This window comes from Caretta caretta, chromosome 21, assembly GCF_965140235.1.
Source record: "Caretta caretta isolate rCarCar2 chromosome 21, rCarCar1.hap1, whole genome shotgun sequence".
Classification (NCBI taxonomy): Eukaryota; Metazoa; Chordata; order Testudines; family Cheloniidae; genus Caretta; species Caretta caretta.
Window position 1 is genome coordinate 8014950 of NC_134226.1, and position 20671 is coordinate 8035620.

The following is a 20671-nucleotide window of genomic DNA, read 5'->3' on the forward strand; positions in this document are numbered from 1 at the left end:
TGCTGTGGTCTATCTCACTGGTCTCCTGGAAAGACCTTGGAGGAAGGCCCATGAACAAAGCCACATTGTTTCTGATCCCCCCGCCCCCCCTTCTCTAAAATGCAGTAGACATCAGGAGTGCTCAAAGCCTCCCCTAGCTGTTTTGGCCAAACAGGCTGCTCAGCAATCAGAAAACATCCTACACTGACACGTCAGTTTCTGGAATCTCTGGGCTCGATTCTTCTCTCACTCACGCCCAGTGCAAAGCAGGAGCAAGTCCACTAAAGTCAGTGGAGATGTACTGGTGTAGACAAAAGGGACATAGAGCCCGCAGTGTTCAGTGGGGGGGAAGGGTGCCTAGCTGAAGACTGAAATCCCTTCTCCAGCAGATATAACATAAGCTTCCCCTGCTCTGTCGTCGCCAACGTCCTTTGCCCCTGATCCGGAGAGATGAGAGGGGAACTCCTTCTCCACAGCCTGTTCAAACTTTGCCACTTTCAATAGTGGCTTGTGTGAAGGAGGCACCAGGCTGACTGAGACTCAGCAAACTCACTTCACTCCCGTCAGCACTCACCGGTGCTCAGTTGGAGTCAGTGATACTGAACCGAAAGGCCCCATAACCATTAGCCCCTTCACTATGCTAGATATGGGCTGTGCTTAAATCCATACCTAGTTACCATGCCGGATGCCCCAAAAATGCCTAGATTAGATGGCAGATTTCTCGTCAGGCCGCTGCAAACATGCAGAGCCTGTGACTATTTCTGGTCCTATGCTACTACGTAACTATCTATCTAAAGTTCTTTTATGAGCCCCATTAGTATAGCATCTGAGCACTTCATAATCTTCAGTGCATTTGTCCTGCCCCTGTGAGGTAGGGCAGGGTTATCATGCCTTTTCTATAGGTGGGGAACGGCGGCACAAAGAGGCTAAGTGACTTGCCCAAAGTCACATAGGGAATCAGTGGCAGAGCTTGGTATTGACCCACCATCTATAGAGTCCCAGGGTCATGCCCGAACCACTGGACCGCCCTTCCTTCCTAACTAGTTTCTATTTTTTTTTATCATCAACAACCTGTTGTTGAAATAATAACACACAAACCAGAACCCAGTGTGCTACCAATGTGCTAGCTCCCCTGATGGGTCTGCAGTTAATTAACAAGCTGGTCACAAAACCACACACACACACATACCAGTTACCAGGGTGTCCAGGCCCCTACAACGAGGCAGCACTAAGTATTATCTAGCCCATGCCTGATAGGTGTTTGTCTAACCTGCTCTTAAAAACCTCCAAGGACAGAGATTCCACAGCCTCCCTAGGCAATCTATCTGTTCCAGTGTTTAACTACCCTGACTGTTAGGAAGTTTTTTTGATGGTCTAACCTAAATCTCCTTTGCTGCAATTTAAGCCCATCACTTGTTATCCAGTCCTCAGTGGATTGTTCTCAGTAAGGAGAACAATTTATCACCCTCCTCTTTATAACAACCTTTTACGTACTTGAAGACTGCTATCATGTCCCCCCCTCAATCTTCTCTTCTCCCGACTCATCAAATTCAATTTTTTCAGTCTTTCCTCATAAATCATGTTTTCTAGACCTTTAATCATTTTGTTGCTCACCTCTTGACTTTGTCCAATTTGTCCACATCTTTCCCAAAGTGTGGTGCCCAGAACGGGACACAGCACTCCAGTGGAGGCCTTATGAGGACTGAGCAGAGAGGAAGAATTACTTCTCGTGTCTTGCTTACAACACTCCTGCTAATACAGCCCAGAATGACATTCACTTTTTCTGCAATAGTGTTACACTGTTGACTCATATTTAGTTTTTGATCCACAATCACCCCCACATCCTTTTCTGCAGTATTCTTTATTAGTACTCTTCTGGATTCTTCATTTGCCATTTCCCATTTTGTATTTGTGCAATTGATTATTCCTTCATAAGCGGAGTACTTTGCATTTGTCCTTGTTGATTTTCATCCTGTTTATTTCAGATCATTCCTCGAGTTTGTCAAGACCTTTTTGAATTCTAATTCAGTCCTCAAAAGCATTTGCAACCCCTCCCAGCTTGGTATAGCCCACAAACTTTATAAGTGTACTCTCTATGCCATTATCCAAATCATTGATGCTAGAACCAGACCTAGCACAGATATGTCCTTCCAGCTTGCCTGTGAACCATTGACAACTGCTCTCTGAGTATGGTTTTCCAGCCAGTTGGAACCTTACAATAGTTTCATCTAGGTTGTATTTCCCTAGTTTGTTTATGAGAAGGTCATGTGAGACAGTATCAAAAGACTTACTAAAATTGAGATATATCACATGTACTGCTTCTCTCCTATCCACAAGGCTTGTTACCCCGTTAAAGAAGGAAATTAGGTTGGTTTGACATGATTTGTTCTTGACAAATCCATATTGACTTACTTATCACCATATTATCTTTTAGGTGCTTACAAATTGATTGTTTGATTATTTGCTCCATTATCTTTCTGGGCAGCAAAGTTAAGCTGACTGGTCTATAGTTCCCTGGCTTGTCCTTATTCTCCTTTTTATAGCTAGGTAGCATATTTGCCCTTTTCAGGTCCTCTGGGATCTCTCCTGTCCACCACGAGTTCTCAGAGATAATCTCTTATGGCTCCAAGATCTCTTTAGCCAGTTCCTTAAGTATTCTAGGATGTATTTCACAAGGCCCTGCTGACTTGAAGACATCTAACTTGTCTAAGTAATTCTTAACTTGTTCTTTCCCGATTTTAGACTCAGATCCTACCCCACTTACACTGATGTTAGTTATCTGATCTCCGCTAACCTTTTTGGTGAAAACAGAATCAACCAATGATCTATTGTTGTAGGCAGAGTGCAGGCAAGAGGTGTGTTGGAAGTGCTGAGGATGTGGAGAAAATCAGAGAACCTGAATTAAAAATCCTCTTACTAGGACCAGAGTCTGGGCACTTCTGCCCCAGCGACCCCACTCGCAACCCCCCTCCAGGGGGTTGTGATATCACTGTGCACTTTGTCTCACCACCTCAAAGTCCCTCCTCTTCCCCACTCCTGATCTTGCCTGGTTATGTTATGGCAGTTGTACCAGCTGTGTGTGGGGTGCAGGTCAGGATGCAGGCTGTGCTGAGATAAGAACCAGCCATTCCTGCTGGAGCAGCCTGGGAGAGGCAGGGCTTCCTGCTGCAGTTTCCCCCCACTCCTGCATTGTTCCCTCTGTCAGAGGAGTTTGAGGCAAGGGCCCGGCCCAGCTCGGTCTCTGGTTCCCATTCATTTTAATAGGAACTGGGCATCCGTGTTCCCTGGGCATCTCTGAAAGCCTCAGCATAAAGCTTTGAAAGGAGCTGAGACACCATCCTCCTGCTCCCATCCCATCTGTAGCTCTGTTCCCTGTTCTCTGAGTGCCATATTTTCACCTCCCAGCATGCTGTCCCCAGCCCCCCCTTGGTCTGTACCTGCACTGCCCCCATGTGCTCCCATCTCTCCTACTCCACATTCCTTCCTACACCCTGCTATTTCCAGGCCATCCTGTCCGTGAGCTTGCAGGTGTTTTAACTCTGTCTCCCCTTCCCTGGGCACCTGGCACTCTGCTTTTGGGGGGCACCAGTGAAAGCCGTGCTAAGCGATCCTCTGCTGCAGCTGACAGAGAAAGATTCTGTATCGCAAGCTGCCGCCAGAGCACTTCAGCTCCTGTCGCTTCCAGATAAGGCCCTACAGCCAGGCCAGGCTGGAGCCAGAGTTTGGTTCTACCTGAGTTTGGTCTTTACTGAGTTTGTACGTGACAGTCGCCACTTGGGCTTTCTGTCTTGTAGGGCTTTGCCCAGCCCCCACAGTAAGTTAGTGCAAGCTCTGGGCTGCTCTTATTTATGCTGTGCGTCCCTTGGCTGCCCATGTGTAACCAAGAATGAGGCCAAGGCATCCTGGTAGCCAGGTTCTTCTTCACCCCTGCTGCATCCCCATGGTGTATATTAACTGGGGAATCTCCCCTTTTCACCCTCTCAGCACGGCACTCTTGAGTGATGGCCCATTTTTCAGTGGGTGAGGAGCTGAAAGGGCAAGTGCCTCAATAACAACTTTCTAGAATTTACTAACTAATCCCCATAACATCTGGTTTAAAGTGGTGGGGGAGGGTACTGAGGCACTGGGTGTGTGTGGAGGGGGGTGGAGTGACTTGCCCAGGTTTAGCCAGCCAGGCATTGGCAGGGCTGGAGTTAAAACCCAGCCCCTCCTGCTCCCCAGTGCTATGCTCCATCTGCTAGAGGCCCGGAAGATCCTTATCAAAGCGGAGGTCTTGAATTTCCAGGCCTTTCCCTTCTGAAGCCTGTGCCACAGGTTGGAGTGGGGCCTCGGATCACAGCTGTCTTTTTTCTGTTCATCCTTCCAGCAAACACGCCCTGGGCAGCCACGAATACATCCAGCACTGCAGGAAGTTTGACATTGACATCCGGCTGCAGCTGATGAAGAGGAAGGCAGTGCGCAGTGACCTTGCCAGGACGGTGAGCAGCTGCTCTCGAGGGGGAACTGAGAACGCACTGAACTGATGCATGCTGTTGCCACTGCTTGTTGCATTGATCTCCACTGCTGTCAGGGCAGGGGTGGGGAGGGTCACCAGCTATCCCTGGGTTGCTGATTTGAGGGGACAAGGCTATGACTGTGACGCCCTGCGAATTGCTGCCTTGCCAGTTCCCTTCCAGCAGGTTCAGTTCTGCGGCTGCTTGCCACCTCGACCCCTGCCCACCACCAGCTAAAAGTTCCCTACTCCCTGCCTTTCCCACTGCAACCAGGGCTTCCTTTGGGACAGCTTCTAAGCTCCAGCAATTCATCCTTGAATCCTTCCCAAATGCAGAGAGATTTGCTAGGCATGGCTCTACAGAGGAAACCATGAATGTAAGAGATGGAAAAGACCCATTCGATACATCTAGTCTATCCCTTGCCAAGTGTGAGATTGTTCCTTGCATCTGCCCCCTGCTAGTTCTAAATGTACCAAGCAACAGGGCTCTGGGGGTACTACTCCACAGCCCTGCAGATCTCGATGTCAGGAAACGTTCCCCGATTATTGTCAGCATAGGTTGTCCCTTATGTTAATTTAATCACAACACTCTTGGCTAGAACCCGTTGGCCCTCCTCAGTGATCCCACCGAACCCAAGAGCCCCTACACGCGTCTCAACGGACATGGAGCTCGCGGCTGAGATCTTCAAAGATACTTACTTTTCAGTGGGAAGTTGGTATCTCAAATGACTTCAGTGACTTTGCAGATGTCAGCCAGAGTCTTTCAAGTATCAGCAGAGAGTGCTACTAGGTACAGCCAGCATCCCTGACCAGGAGGGGTTAACGCTAGCAGATCAGATGCACCTAACAGGTCTCTTGCTCCAACAGGTGAACGATGACCAGAGCCCTTCCACGCTCAACCACTACATTCACCTGCAGGAGAGGCCAATCAAGCAGACCATCAGCAGGTAAAGAGGAGGGGAGAGGTGGTGATGTGAGGTGTACAGCTCCCATTGGGGGTGCGGAGGGGTGTGGATGGGGGGGTGCTGAGCAGGAGGGTGGAGGGAAATAAGTGGATCCAGGCAGCAAGGCACTTGCACTTTTTTTGTTTTTTGCAAACATTTGCATGCCGTTTGCGTGAGAGGGATGGGCTGTCCGGTGAGAAATGGTGCAGAGGCACCTCCATCGCTCTCACCTATCTCCTCCAATCCAGGCAGGCCCTGAGTCTCCTCTTCGACACCTTCCACAATGAGGTTGACACCTTCCTAGCAGCCGAGGTGAGTGTGGCTTGCCTGGGACAGGATGGGCCCTGTACTTGGACCCACCCCGGTACAGAGTGCAGCAATTTAACAGTTGGGGGTGAGGGGCATGACTGGGCTTGTCTATACACAGAAGTTGCTCCAGTTTAACTTAAATCAGCTGTATAAACAATTTTAGCAGAGCCAGTGCAAACCCCAGTGTGGACAAGCTTATTAGATTCCACCTGGCGTATAGCAGTTTTGCTTGCACTTGTAAACTGGGCCTTGTCTACGTGAGAAAGTTGCACCTGCTTAATTTAAATGGGTTTTTAATCTGATTTCATTGAATCCGTGCACACGGCTGTGTGGACACACATTTCTGCTTAATGGGGTTTATTGTAGTTAAGCTAAAGCAAAACAAACCACTCTTAAACTGATCTAAGCTCAGGTCCATGCTTGGAAGACTTTGCTGGTATAGCTACATCAGTATAATATACCGGCAAAGCGCTCCTAGGCCATGTCTGCACTCTAGGGACTCATAGCTACAGCCATAGCTATGCCAGCATAACCCTACACTGTGACACTGCCGACAGGAGTTTTTCCGTCACTGTAGGAACTCCACCTCCCTGAACGATGGTAGTTAGGTTGACACAAGCGTTCTTCCATCAGCATAGCTGTGTCCCCCTGACCCATATAGTTATGTTGACCTATATTTTAAGTGTAGACCAGGCCCCAGTGTGATAGAGCTTATACCAGCAAAATTGCACAGCTGTGTCAGTCACAGACCACATCTTCTCCCACCCCTGACCAACATAGTGGTGCCAGGAAAAGTTTGTAGAGTAGATCTGGTTTCAGAGTATCCACACACACAGTTGCAACAGCTTAACTAAATCAGTTTAAAACCACACCATTAGTTAATCCAGTGCAATTTGTGTGTGAAGACCAGAGTTGAGAGTGTGATTGGACTCCACAATGCCAGTCTTAGTGCTTCTAGCAATACTTTGCCACTCCGTAGCACGTTTCATGTACAGATCTCAGAGCACCCTCCATATGTGGGTCAGTGTTCTCCCCGTTCTACGGAGATGGGAAGGGACTGGCTCAAGGGAGTGGGGCCAGAGCCCAGATCTCCTGACTTCCAGTCCTTTGCTCTTACCACTAGGGAATGCTGATTCCTGTAATGAAGGTCCCATGGGGCTTTCTGTTTTTGGGGTGGGGGCGGTTACTTAGTTACTTCATTTTCAGTCCTGTCCTCTGGGACCCGGTGCATGTCTGCCAGTCACCCACATGCAGGTTTTTCCTGCTAAACCCTGGGGCCAATAAGCCTCTCTTGTTTTCACTAGGCATGGCCACGCCTGTAAAAGGATTGCTGACCTGATCCTGAACCTGAACCTTGTCCGCCTTATTTCACATTGTGTTGACTCTCTACTTCCTCATTGCAGTCAGGGATTCCTCATCAGAGCCAGTGCTCACCAGTTTTCCAGCCCAGCTTCGCAGACACAGGAGGCTGAAATAAGTCTAGAAGAGTGATCCCCACCTAGGGGTTAGAGCAGAGAACTGAGCGTCAGGACTCCTGGGTTCTTTTATGTTTTTGCCACTGACTCCCCTCAGGCAAGTCGTTTCACCTCCCTGTGTCTTGGTTCCCCATCTATAAGATGAAGATAGAACTTACCTACCTGCTGGGATGGCTGTGAGAGTTAAGTCATTAATGATTGTAAAGTGCTTTGAGATCCCATGACGGAAGGAGCTATAGAATGTGTATAATTACTGTGATCCAAAACAAAAGCTGACCCTTTATTCTTGGTCATTAATTTTTACAGTCTTTAATTGATAAGAAGACCAGGCACTTGCTCTATATGCACCTTTCATGTGTAGATCTCAAAGTGCTTGGCAAAGGAGGGTAGAGGCCATTATCGCCATTTTTACAGATGGGGAAACCGAGGCACAGACCAGTGAAGTGACCCGCTCAGAGTCACACTTGAGGGCCATGGGCGGAAGCCAGGTCTCCTGGCTCCCAGCTTGGTGCACTAGACCAAGGATTCCCAAACTTTGTCATAGCATGGACAGCAGCAGCCCCTAGAGGCAACTCCAGCTCCATGGTTTGAGGTGTCCTGGCTGGAGTTACATATAAGGGAGTGGAACTGGCAGCATCATGAGTGTCCATAGTGCTCAGCTTGGGAACCTCAGTGTTAGACCATGCCACCTCCATTTCAATAAGTGTAGGTATCCGCTCCCTACCCAGTCCAAAATCAGTCCTGAGAATCAAGTCTCAAGCCAAACTGATTAAAGAGTGCTGAGAGTCCCACCTCCCTGTGACATTGGGACCTGGGGAACGAGCCATAGCCTTGCTTAGCTGATGAGGTATGGCCACTGGATCTCTCGCATGTGACCAGGCGAGGAAGAGCCTCAAGCTCCTGTGGGATTCTGTGGAGCCGATGGTGCTCTCCCATTGCCAAACCCACACGTTGAAGGTGCAAGGATCCTGCCTGCTTAGCAGCAGGCCTGCTCCCAACCAGGAAAGCCAGGTCTGCAGAGACTCAAGGACGTACGATGAACCGCGAGGCAACAGATACTGGGCTGGGAACTTGCTCTGCAGTGGCTGTGTCTTTCCTTTTGGGGTGTCCTGTTGGAGGGTACACGAGAATGCAGGTGCAGATGGGTACCTACAGGACATTATTCCCACCACCTCCTGTTGCATGTGACTTTCTTTAGGTGCCACAGAGTCTCCTCTTTCGCCCTGCCCTCTCCTGGCACCTTCTGGCTACATGTACCTCCCGAGGGTGGAGGGGTACAGAAACGGGGGACAGCACAGTGCAGAGATCGGAAAGGGTCTCATTCCCCCCACCCCAACTCTGTTTTTGGTAGCTGGGATGCAGAAGCATGGGCAGCAATTTGCCATGGGACCCTTCTCTCACCTCTTCTGGGCAGGTCCAGACCCGGAACTCCTCGGCTTTCCATCCACTCCCTTCCTCCTGGGCTGCTGCTTTATCTCAGGCATAATCCCTCTGTGCTCAGCCTCCTTACCACCACTCACCTGGCCCAAGAGAGAGAGAGGTCTGTCTCTCCCAGGATGCCTGAGCCGGGGTAGAGCTGCGACTGGCTGGATGCTATCCCGGAGTCAGATAGAATGTGCTGTGGTGGAACAGAGGTGGCTAAAACGCCGGCGTCCTTGGGCCAGAGTCCCAGTGGATCTCCTTATGGCCCTTGCTGTACGTCCTTAAGATAACTGTCATGTCAGCATACCTCAGCAATGGTGGTCAGGTGAAGCCATCTGGCTGCGTCGCCACACTGTGCAGTAAGCCTCTTCCTGCCTTCCCTTCCAGGGAGACTTTCAGCTGAAAGCCGACCGGGTGATCCAGTCCGTCATGGCCATTTGCAATGCTCTGGCTGCTGTGGAGTCTCAGGAAATCACTGGAGCCCTGAACCAGCTGCCAGCCTGCCCTTCTCGCATGCAGCCCAAAATCCAGAAGGTAAGAAGCCAGGACCCAGAAGCTCCTCAGCACGGGGGCTGAGCTTGGAGGAAAGGGGTGAAATTAAAGGGAAACTGAGGCTGAGCATTAGCGGTGTATGTGAGCCGGGGGGAGCTTCTGGCTGGGGAGATCTTTCTAGGCTGTGGAATAATCTCCCTGGGGAAGGGTGTGAGCCTCGTCTCTTGAGTCTGGCCAAGCCCTACATAACAGACAGGACAGTGGGGAGCAGTCCTTCCGTGGGCTGGCTTCATAGGGCTTGATCCAAAGTCAGCGGGAGTCCTTCAGTGGACACTGGATAGGGCCCATAGATTTCAAAGCCAGCAAGGCTGTGATAGGCTACCATGAGCTAGTGATCAGGATTCCCCGGACCTCTTGTGTAGCCCAAGGCCAGAGAGTGTCACCTAGTGGTTCCCTCCACTGCAGATGTCATTCTTCCCTGCTACAAAACTCTGAGCCTTAAAGCTCGCCCCTGAACTGGACTGTATCTCCTAGGCAGAGATCCGGTCTCATTTTAAGGACTCCCAAGAGCTGGTTAATCTAACAGTGAAGAGCCCATATGTGAGAACCCAGCTTCCCAGACTGGAGAGGGCATCTATTCACATTTAGGTAGCATAGTGGGTGCAAATGAAGGGAATCTGGCCCCTTTTCATCCGTTTTTATCCCCCCCTCGCCAGCATACCACATGTAAAATTCCTGAACAGCCAAGACCGTGCAACTGCCTTTGTTGTATTTCCTTGCTTGCTGCAGCTTGAGTGGCAGGGAATGGATAGGCTCTGGGAGGCTGTTACATAAAGTAGCTGGCTTGGACAATTGCTTCCAGCTGTGTCTGAGGGCACTGGAATAACCTTAACATTGCTTTTCTGGTTTCTTTTTCCTCAACAGGATCCAAATGTTCTGACCGTGAGGGAAAATCGGGGTAATTTCTCTTCTCTGCTCATTCTGTTGCAGAGTTCTTGGTGCTTTTGATCTGCAGACCCTTTCCCCCTATTTAGAGTGGGACAATCTTTAAAAAAAAAAAAAAACTTTTTTAGATGGAAAAATGGCCTTTTGAGGGAGGGGATTTATCACTTTTTCTCTGTTTCCAGAGAAAAAGCTTAGAACATAAGCTTTCCTCTTTTTCTTCAGTTTCCAGGGGTTTTACGCCCCCAGTTTGTTCCCCCTGAAAAAGATCCACATGCAGAGTCCCATTGGCTTGAAATAACTTAATCAGCCCCCTAAAGCGTCCCACAATGTGCTTGAGCCCCTAGGCAGGTCACTGTGCAGGGTGTGAGTAGGGCATGGCCATCTGTAGCAGGATAGAGGCAACCGCAGCTTTCATCATGGGCTGGCACTACTGGAGACCAAGGCCCAGCATGGAGGAAGGGGAGATGGGGGGCGAGGGGAGGCAGCCTTCCAGAGCATCCCTGTTTCATGCCTCATCTGCGCTCCCTTACAGAGAAGGTCGTGGAGACCTTGACGGCTGCCATCTTGGATCTGGTGGAGCTTTACTGCAACACTTTCAACGCCGACTTCCAGACGGCAGTGCATGGAAACAGGAAGCACCACCTGAGCCAGGAGGCCTGTCTCCTCACCTGTCCCCTCTCCTTCACTGTCTACGCCACGCACCGCATCCCTATCACCTGGGCAGCAAGGTACGAGGGCTTAGCCGCGTGTCCCTGCTGGGCGGTGACGGCTGATTGGGGTAGATCCCTGCCCTGGCGCCTGGCTCCTTGTCTGGAGTGACATCTCAGGATACCCCTTCACTCCGTCTGCTCTGCGGCCGCCTAGCCCATGGGGACTCTCCCCAGAGTTCAAAGGCATGTTCAGTGTAAGGAATCCCGCCCTCATTCTAAGGCTCTCTGCCCTGCCTTAGTCTGACAAAGAGCATCTGGGCTGATTGCCCCCGATCCCTGTCGCCCTCTCGCCTCCTCTGGGCCGGGATCCTACAGGCAGCATTGGGAAGAGTCTGCAGCAGGGCTGGGAGGGGACAAGACATGAGCTGGGGCGGCATGACAGGCTTTTAGCATCCTTTACGAGGACACTCGGTCCTCATGTTCCAGGGCATCACTAGTTGAGGTCAGGGAGATATCTCCCTTTGTGGTGGAGTATGGGTATCTCACGCCAGAGGTTAGCACAACTTCCTCTGGACCTTCTGGCAAGGGCCACTCTTAGGACCAGAAGCACTACTGATGGGCTCTGTTCAACACCCGGCTTAGGCATTACTGAGTCATGTGGATACCTGGCTGCAGTGAACATATAATGTATGTCTACCCCCTCCCCCCAGCCCTTCCATGCCATGTTACTCTCACCCCTGTGTGGTGAGATGTGTACAGAGCTCCAGCTGGATTCCTGCAGGGAATGCACAGGTGGGTGTCTTGGCCCTGGGCACTGCAGTGGACCATAGAATTCAGAGCTGGTAAAGGCCTATATCGGCTCATAGTCCATCCCTCACGGCCCTGGCAGGGCTGCAGAGAGCGCCCTGATGAGGGGTGTATCAGAGCCAGTGGGCTCCTGGGAATAGACAGGTCAGAGACAGAATTGGAGCTGGCTGAGGGGTTCGTTCCTAGCTGGAAAGGCTGCAGCAGCTGTTAGTTAGTTCACTGAATGGTTGTCTCATCCCTGCCATAATCTAGAAGCAAAAAGAGACCTTCCCTTCCCTACCTGCATGGCCCATAATGATAATACAGAATACGCCAGGAATATGGGCCCTGGCCGGATCAAAACTTGGGAGGCCAGAGGCCCCGGAAATTCAGCCCGTTGGTGCCATGCTGGTGGGTGCTAGAGGAAGCGCTGGCAGGGCGGGAGGGCAGCTGAGCATTCCCTCTTGCCGCAGGGAGAGGAGTCAGAGAGCGGGGCTTGAAAGAGGCTGCGGAGAGCGAGTGGCACCGGCGCGGGGGCCCGGTGCAGCTGAGCTCTGCAGCGCTCTCCGTAGCCCAGCCCAGCCCCATTTGCGCAGGCTGTGCTGGAATGCGCTGGGAGAGCTCATTGCAGCAGGCTCCCCCCAGCTCCTGCCTGCTGCAGCCCTACAGGCCGTGACAGATGGGCCCGTTCTCAGCGAGGGCTTGGGCCCTGGCGGCCAATGGCTGCCTGGGCTTTTTATCCTGGCTGGATAAGGGGACAATGAGACGTGTGTGGTGTGTGGGGAGGGCTGAGGGGGGGTGAAGGGGATGCTCCTTTGTTAGCTGCCTGGGCTTAGATATGTGTGTTTCACCCAACGTAGGGAGGATGCCCATTGGTAAACCACGCTCCTGGCTATGGCTGGCCGCCTTACAGAGCTCTGCAGCTCCAGCAACACGAGCCTGCGAAGGGGGGTGGCATCGGGGGTAGGAGGCAGCAGCAGTCATAGCAGCCGCCCCTCCAGGGACCCCTCGCCTTTGTCCCGTCCTTAATGTATTCCAGTTGGTGACTGACTCCGAACAAAAGAAGTAGCCTGGGAAATCCAGGCATCCTCTGACCTTTGTTACCCCATGGCCCTCCCTGGATCCACGCTCGGCACCTGTCACATGGCCGTGTCCTTCTGGGAGACCCCCATGTGATGGCATTCGGTGGCATATGTCAATCTGGCTGTGTGGAAGGAGTTGGGCCTTCTCTCGGTAGCTTCCCACCCCTTTCCCAAAGGGATAACAGCCTGGGAGAAAGATCCCATGGCTGATCTGGAGAGGCGGTGGAGAAAAGGGGATAAAATCCTCCACCCTGCGCTGAAATGTTCTGGGGAGGGGAATGGGCTAAGAGGAGACATGGAGTTTGCGCTCAGATTTAGCTGCCTCCTCTGGGGAGAGTCGTGCGTCTGATCTCAGGGCAGATGAACCAGTTTGGGTTACAGTAAGATTGCCACGAACCTTGGCCTGAAATTCCAGCCTTGCTGGCCACCCAAATCTGAGAAACGTTTGTCCAGTGTCACCCCTCCCCAGTGTCTTGCGTTATCATGGAGGTGCCCGCGCCTCTGGATTCCAGCCGCAGACCACAGCAGGGGACCCCCGGGCAGCATTGCTGACCCTTCTGGATAGGCTCCAGAAATCGGGTGAGGGAAGCTGTCCTCCCCAGATCTCTGAGCCCAGTTTCATGGACCCACAGACCATATTCTGGGGCCACTGATTTCCATGGAGCATTGCACCAGCTGAGAATTTGGCCCCAGAGCTGGGCTAAGGATCCAAGGCCTGGTTCTCCCCTTGCCTCATAGCTGGTGGTATCACTTACCCCTATGCAAAGCAAGCACCAAACCCTACAGCAATGCAAGTGAGTGGAGAAAGTCTGACCTGGTAGCATTTTACAGACCCGAGGTGCATGGTAGTGGGGAATCGAGTCTGGAGGGAGACTTATCCAGATCTCTGAATCTTCGTCCGAGCTCAGTCCATGGCTTGTCCAATCCCATTGGGGCCCCTAGAAAGAGGTCAGGTGCATTTGAAAGGCTTCAGTTTACCTGTCACCTGCTGGATTTGGAATCAACCAAGCCATTCCCCCCACACACTGCTCCTGCTTTGGGTACCGCTAGGAGACGGGAGGAGGGAAAGGGGCAGGGAGGAGAGAAGGAAGGAAGAGATGAGGAATTGGAGGAGAGGGAGATGGAAATGGGAGCAGGTCAGTGTGCACTATGGAACTTTTAGTGTGCGGTAGCAGGGTCCACATGGCCTGTTAGTGCGTGGCAGGCTAATGTGCTGTAGATTCACACCCAGCTTACAGTGCACCAGTTGTCCATGTAGACGCACTCACAGTGACTGGAGAAAAGCGGAGATGAGGCCCCTTTGTTTCTTTGCTATAAGTTGCAGGCATGTCTTTATCTCTCCACTTTATTTTCTCCTGTTGCAGTTACGAAGACTTTTACCTCTCCTGCTCCCTCACCCATGGCGGCAAGGAGCTCTGCAGCCCCCTGCAGACCAGAAAGGCTCATGTGTACAAGTACCTCTTCCACCTCATCATCTGGGACCAGCAGTAAGGCAGCTCCCTGCTTAGCTCTGACCTGCTTCCCTTGGCCTCCGGTGGGGAGGGGAGAAGAGGGACACCCAACAGGCCGGGTGTCCTGTTGAAGGGGGGCTGGATGCAGTCTGCCAAGGACTGAATGCGGATGGCTAGGCAATTATGGCAGAGGCAGAGCTGAACCCGTGGAATGAGATGGGGAGAAGGGGAAGCTAGGGAGAACCGGCTGCACCCTTCGGTCCTACCTCCATTCTTGCTCAGTGCCTCACCAGATCTCACTGGGGAATGAGAACTGGATTCACAGAGTTCCCTTGTAACACTCCCTGCCAGGGAGCGATGGCATTTCAGGTGTCCTCACAGCAGGAAACATGAACAGCACTTGGGGCTTAAACCCTCTGTTGGAGGGAAATGCTGCTGGTGAATTAGAGCACCAGAAGCTTTGTAATGAGTACCCAGGGAGATAGCCGTGGGGTGGGTCAAACCCAAGTCATATACCAACCACTTGTTCCCCCGGAACTCAGGGGCTTCTGAGGAAATGGACCCTGTACCCACACTGCACCCTGGTCTGGTCTGGAAAACCAGAAGCCCAGGGGAACGAGGTTTTGTTCCATAAGCTTGTCTATAGGGGGAAAGTTACCAGCAAAATGATATCAGTCTAATTCTACTGCTACAGTTGGACTGTATAGTCCTCGCCAGGAGCAACACTGGTATAATCACAGCTGTATAATTATACCACCACAGTTCCCCCGGTAGACAAGCACCATCTCTACAATACAGTCATCACCCCTGGGGCTCTTCTGGAACCATTGCTGGCTGACGATAGTCAGCCCAACTCCTTGCTGTTGGGGTGAATGCAGCTCTGGAACAACAGGGGCGAGTGCCAACCCCACCCTCAGCAGAGCGCACAGAGTGTGTGCAGCTTTGCCAAAGAGCTCAGGGCCAGGTGTCCCAGGGCTCAGCACCCAGCAGCTCCCTTTGGGACCCTTGTGGCCAGATTATATGGTAAGATTTTTGGAAAAATGTGGCCCTTAGTATCTACACCAGCCACCCCCAACCCTGGGGTGTTCTCTACTGGTGACTCTAACACAGCATGAGCTTCAGCTTCCTCCCAAAGCCCGGCTATTCCAGGGACTCCCCTGCACCGTCAGTTGGTGTATCATCCCCCGCCTCTCCTCCTTCTTACTCCTAGCTCCCAGAGACACTCCTGGCCCCAATTATAGCCTGGTTGGAGCTAATTGGACCCACCTGCCAGCATGTCTAAGCATGACCTAAAGCAGTGCCGGCTTTTTGCACTGGCATCCAGGGTGATTCAGAAGACAAGCCCTGCAGGGACTAAGCAGATGTAGAATTTTAAGATAAAGCCAGTGGGAGCGTCTGAGGTCCTGGTGAAATAACTTCTGAGGGGTGTCGGATCCTCTGGTAGAACTAAGCGCTCCCTGCTTCACCTCTTGCTGGTGGGTCTTCTCCTTTAACCCTGTGTGCAGGGGCTGTTTGTTCTGGGGGCTCTAGCTACTCCAGGGAAAGGGGATCTGATCTAAAAATAGCCCTAGCAGCTGAGAGGGCATGTGTACTAAGCCCACAAAGGGGAGGGGAAAGGGCTAATTTTAGAAGGAGCCCATCCCCTGAGAAGGACCCAGGGAGAGAGACACAGCAGTGCCGGCACGGAGCGGTGTTATTAGATGACTCCCTTTGTGTGGATCTTTGCCCCCTGAAAACTGCATGTTCAGAGCGGTTAATGCCCAGGTTGCATGGGCTGGGCTCTGAGCCACCTCCCTGAGTCCCCTTTGCTGGCTACACGAGGGACCTCAGCCATGGGAGTAAGCTGCTTCAGCCAGCATTGCCCTCTTGGTAGCTATGATACTGCTTTGGTCTGGCACACCCCTGGGCTCTGCTAGCCCTGCAGGATTGGCTCCAGGACCCTGGGGGCCACCGCCCTTTAAGGTGACTGCATGGGCTGGGCAAACAAGCTGGGTCGAGGTTAGTGTGTGTGTGTCTGTGTCCTCTCCCCCCACCCTATCCCCCTTGCTGAGAAGCTTTGGAGCAGCACTGGCAGACTCCAGAGGGTGGTGTGTCCAGTCCTGCAGGTGGTGGCCCCACCAGACCTTGGCATGGGAACAGGATGGGGGAGGAAAGAAGGGGAGGGATTGGGGAGAAGTAAAATGTGATCCTCTGAGCCCCGGTGTGAGGAAAGCTCCCCAGAACTGTTGTCTCAGTCCCCTAGGACCAGGTGAAATCCACCAGCATGCAATCTGACAAGACAGGTTGGCTGGCAGAGCTTCCTTATAGAATACGTTTGCCCCCTCCATTGATGCCTATGGGGTATCTATAGTGATCAGCCCTTTCTGGTAGGGCCTGCGGGGCTTCCCCTATAGAAGATCAACTGAGCTCATTCTATGCTCTTCCCCATCCCCTGCAGGATCTAAAGGAATCCCCTATAGAGGGGGAACTCACCCCCTTCTTCCCTCTATAGACCAAAGAGGTAGTAGGGACCATGGCCACCCAGCTGCTTCCTGCATAGGATTCATGGCCATCTCCCTCCCAACACTCCCCCCTTGCAGGGGGTGGATTGAATGCTCCTAAACCGATCCATTCTCTTAGGTAAAGAGTCGGCATGGTTCTCTCCCCTGACAGCAGCATGTGTAGCTGTTGGCCTGTTGCTCTAGCTTTCATGGCAGTTCTCGCTGTTGCCCTTCCCCGTGCAGTGCTGAGGAGCAATGCTGATCAGGCAGGAGTGTCTCTGATCCCCAATGTCCCAGTGAACAGTGGGAGAGCAGCCGTGCTCTCTCCGAACAGATCTGCCTTCCACCCTGCCTCATCTCCATGTTACTTCAAAGCTCTTCTAGAACCCACTCCTTCCACTGGTGGGTCCTGTTCCTGAGGGCAACCTCTGTTGGGCTAGCCTAGGATCAGGAGTCGGGATCTCTTGTATGACCTGGGGCAGGTCTCAGCCCCGCTCCCTGCCTCAGTTTCGCTGTCTGCACAATGGAGATCCCAGGCGTGTTGTGAGGATCGGTACATCGGGCCATCGTCAGCTGGTGTGAACTAGCAGAGCTCAATTCAAGTCAATGGCGCTGCAGTGACTTCAACCAGCTGGGGGCCTGACCTGTGCATTGGTATGAGGTGCTCAGACATGACCGTAATGGGGCGGGAGGCAGCGTATAAGCACCTAGATACATAGTGGGGAAACCACTCTGTCAGATCTGGCGTCTCTGGTTCTGAGCGGGGGCTGGAAATTCCCTCACCAGCCCCTGGGTTCAGTACCAAGAGGCACCGATGCCCGAACGCCCCTGAATTTCAGTGGCTGCAGAGGTTGCTCTGCAGTCTTAGGGTTGGGCTCTACAATCTGTAGCAGTTCACTGTAGTGCAAGCCCTGTCCAGACTGGGGAAAGGCAGCTCCCTCTCTGGAGAGCCTGGTGTTGCTGAGGGCACAGCAGCTGGGGGGGTGCTTCCCAGCCTGGGTAGACAGATGCATTCGCTCTGCTCGAGCTTGCACACTGAAGTACGTACCCAGGGGGCCAGGTGGGTTTGTACTCGGCTGGCTAGCCTGCACTGCTGCCCATGCCACCATGGACCCACTGGGTATTTTTAGCACATTCGCTTGAGTGGAGCTAAGGCGACTGTCTGCCTGCACTAGGCTGGGATGCGCTACCAGGAGCAGTATGCTGATATAACGCACAATGAGCCCCTTGACTATGAGAAGAGGGATCCCCTGGCTGTGAAGCCAAGGCTCTGACTCGCAGCTCCCCGGGTGATTTCTTCTAGGATCTGCTTTCCGATCCAAGTGAACCGGCTACCGCGGGAGACGCTGCTGAGCGCCACGCTCTATGCTGTGCCCATCCCGCCTCCGGGGAGCTCCTCTGAGACCAACAAGCAGCGGCGGGTCCCTGAGGCTCTGGGCTGGGTCACCACCCCGCTCTTCAACTTCAGGCAGTACGTGCACCCTCCCTGTCCCCATCCCCTGGGCAAGGGGCTGGGCACAAAGGATATGTTGCAGGGTGTTTACCGAATGCACCGACTCAGCTGGGATACCAAACCCAGGGGATCTCCTGGTGCCAGAGCCCCACTCGCCTGGCACCGAGGTCGCTGAGTTGGCCCTTGTGTCAGGCTTGTTGCTGAGCCTGGCAGCAGCTGTCAAACCCAACCCACTATGGGCTGCTCCCATCCTGGAGGGGCTCTGCAATGAAGCCACCCGTACTCAGGAAACCACCGTCCCCTGGGTTCTCTCCTTGTTCTTAGCCTCAACAAAGCAGGTTCTAATGCCCAAGGCTCTAGATTCATAGATGCAAAGGCCAGAAGGGACCACTGTCATTATCTAGTCTGACTTCCTGTGTAACCCAGGCCAGAGACCTGCCCCACAATAATTCCTAGAGGAAGTCATTCAGAAGAACATCCAATATCGATTTAAAAATTGCCGGTGATGGAGAATCCACCCCAGCCCTTGGTAAATTGTTTAATATTTCCCATCTGCATTGTCTAGCTTCAACTTCAAGCCATTGGATGGTGCTATACTTTTCTCTGCTAGGAAAGGTCATAACACCCTATCCCCTTCCTTTCTCCAGGGTCTTGACGTGTGGGCGGAAGCTCCTGGGCTTGTGGCCAGCAACTCAGGACAACTCCAGTGCCAGGTCGAGTGCCCCCAACTTCAACCAGCCCGACAGCGTTATCCTGCAGGTGAGTGTCTGACTCTCTGGGCCAAAAATCTTCCAAATGGGACTCTGGGTTTTGGATCCCTCAGTTTTGGGGGACTCAGCTAGAGCCGCCCTGGGCCTGGTTCTCAGAGGCAGCTGGGCATTGAAATCAGGTAGAGCTGGCAGGGCTCAGCACTCTCCTCTGCAAACCAGGCCCAAGGGGTCTCAAGCTGGACATCCTCCCATCTCTGGCCACTCTTGAAAACTCCTGTCCCAACATGCGCTGGGCTCGGTGTGAAACCTGGGGTGGATGCTGTGGGGGCCAGTCTCTTCTTTGCTTGTCCCAAAGGCCTGGTCAGGGACCTGGAGGTGGTGGCCCAATCACAGAGTGGGCTAGGAAGTGGATGCTATATTCCGGGCTTCTGCCAAGTCAATAGTCAGATACAAAACATAACTATGTCACCTGTGATAGGAGCTACCAACCTAATAGCTCGTCATCCGTGGGGGGGCGGAAAAAAACCCTCTTGGCAGGTCCATAGATGCTCTGTATTTTCCCCTGGGCTGTTTCCTTTCTTCTTCCCCCCCTCCAGCTCGTGTCTGCATTCCCTCCACCCTCGGCTGTGCCTCTCTTTCTCTCTTTCCTGTGAGTGCTGGCGAGGATTCGGCTGAGTGCTCAGCGGCAAAACCAGCCCCGCACACAAGGCGCCAGCTGTGGCCCGGAGCAGAGGGGAAGGAGGCAGCTTTGGAAGACCAATATTCCAGCTGGGATGGATTGAGAATCTCCTCCCTGTGGGTTGCTGGGGCTGGCCTTAAAGGGGGAGGATTGCAGTGCAAACAGCGCTCAGCCCTGCCTTCTCTCTGCTGTTTGTCCTTACGGCTCCGGTCTTTCCTCTCTCTCCTGCTTCAGTGTCCAAGCCACTGGGGCTTCCCCAAAGCCATTGACAAATCCATCACAGTTTCAACTGAAAATGGGGCAGCTGGGTGGGTGGGCAGAGGGTCCTGCGTGACCTGTCGGTGAAGGTGCCTGCCTTGGCTGTGGCATGTTCCTGCTCTGCCCCGTCGGCTCCTCTTGCAGATAGGAGGAATGGCAGGGTGAGGCTGCAGCTTTCCAGGGCTGGGGAAGCTTCACCTCCTCTTCCTCCCTGAGGAAGGATCAGAATGGAAACTGGCCCAGTTTGTCCCAGCTTGGTCTTGGGGTGAACCAGCGTTCAGTGCAAGAAGGGAATGTGTTAGAGCCACAGCAGACGATGGCCCAGCTGTGAAAGTGGGACTCTTCCCCCAAACTCTTCCAGGCCAGGAAGGAGAGGATCCCCCAGCAGGAGCCTCTCCTTAACCTGACCGAGCCCAACAGGCAATGGCAGTGTTACCTGGGGTTTTCAGAACCCCCAACAGGGGCAACGTAACTATTTCACTCCAGGCGGTGTAAGGAATAAATCAACAGGAACACAGCACTTCCCTTTGATAAGATTCATGCAAGTCAGTGTGTTTTCACGGCAGTTCATTAGATTTAAGCACACACAGACATAAGCAATAGGTTTAGAACATCCGGAACGGTCTCAAGTAATTAACAGCAGGTTCGCAGTGGCCAGTTGCTCACCCCCCGGGGAAAAAGGGTGTCAGGGAAAAGGTCTCTCAAGATGGCTTCAGAGGACTGCTCCCAAGTAGACTCTATTCACTAATCTTTTATAACTAACGTCTACAAAACACACAGGTCATAATGACTCCTACTATGTCGTCACTTTTCTAACTTTCAATAAACTTTTCATCTCAGAGGCATCTAGAATAGAGGTTTTCCAACCACCAAGGTTTTGAGTCTCAGTTGTTTACTTGTCTGTCCCCTCCTCCTATTCTGATGAATAGAAACTGCCAGCTCGATATGACCTTGCTTCTGAGAGCTTGTCTCCAAATTAACTCTTCACTATGTGGTGTTCTATTTCATTACTTCAGGGTGGCTGAATGCACATAATATAGTTGCAATTAACTGGCTCACATTCT

At 52.5% G+C, this 20671-nt stretch overlaps 1 protein-coding gene across 4 annotated transcripts in view; it reads left to right on the forward strand.

The window, feature by feature from the left end:
* PIK3C2B (phosphatidylinositol-4-phosphate 3-kinase catalytic subunit type 2 beta) overlaps positions 1-20671 on the forward strand; it is a 74965-nt gene that overhangs the window by 36688 nt on the left and 17606 nt on the right. For 2 of the 4 annotated variants that reach the window (XM_048826359.2, XM_075122018.1), the window contains exons 6-14: positions 4346-4457; positions 5339-5418; positions 5664-5727; positions 9009-9155; positions 10038-10071; positions 10591-10786; positions 13941-14063; positions 17811-17978; positions 18608-18713. In XM_048826359.2, coding sequence (XP_048682316.2) covers positions 4346-4457; positions 5339-5418; positions 5664-5727; positions 9009-9155; positions 10038-10071; positions 10591-10786; positions 13941-14063; positions 17811-17978; positions 18608-18713 — 1030 coding nt within the window. Of the gene's footprint in view, positions 1-4345; positions 4458-5338; positions 5419-5663; positions 5728-9008; positions 9156-10037; positions 10072-10590; positions 10787-13940; positions 14064-17810; positions 17979-18607; positions 18720-20671 lie in introns of all 4 variants that reach the window. The other 2 variants (XM_075122019.1, XM_075122020.1) reach the window with 2 other exon arrangements.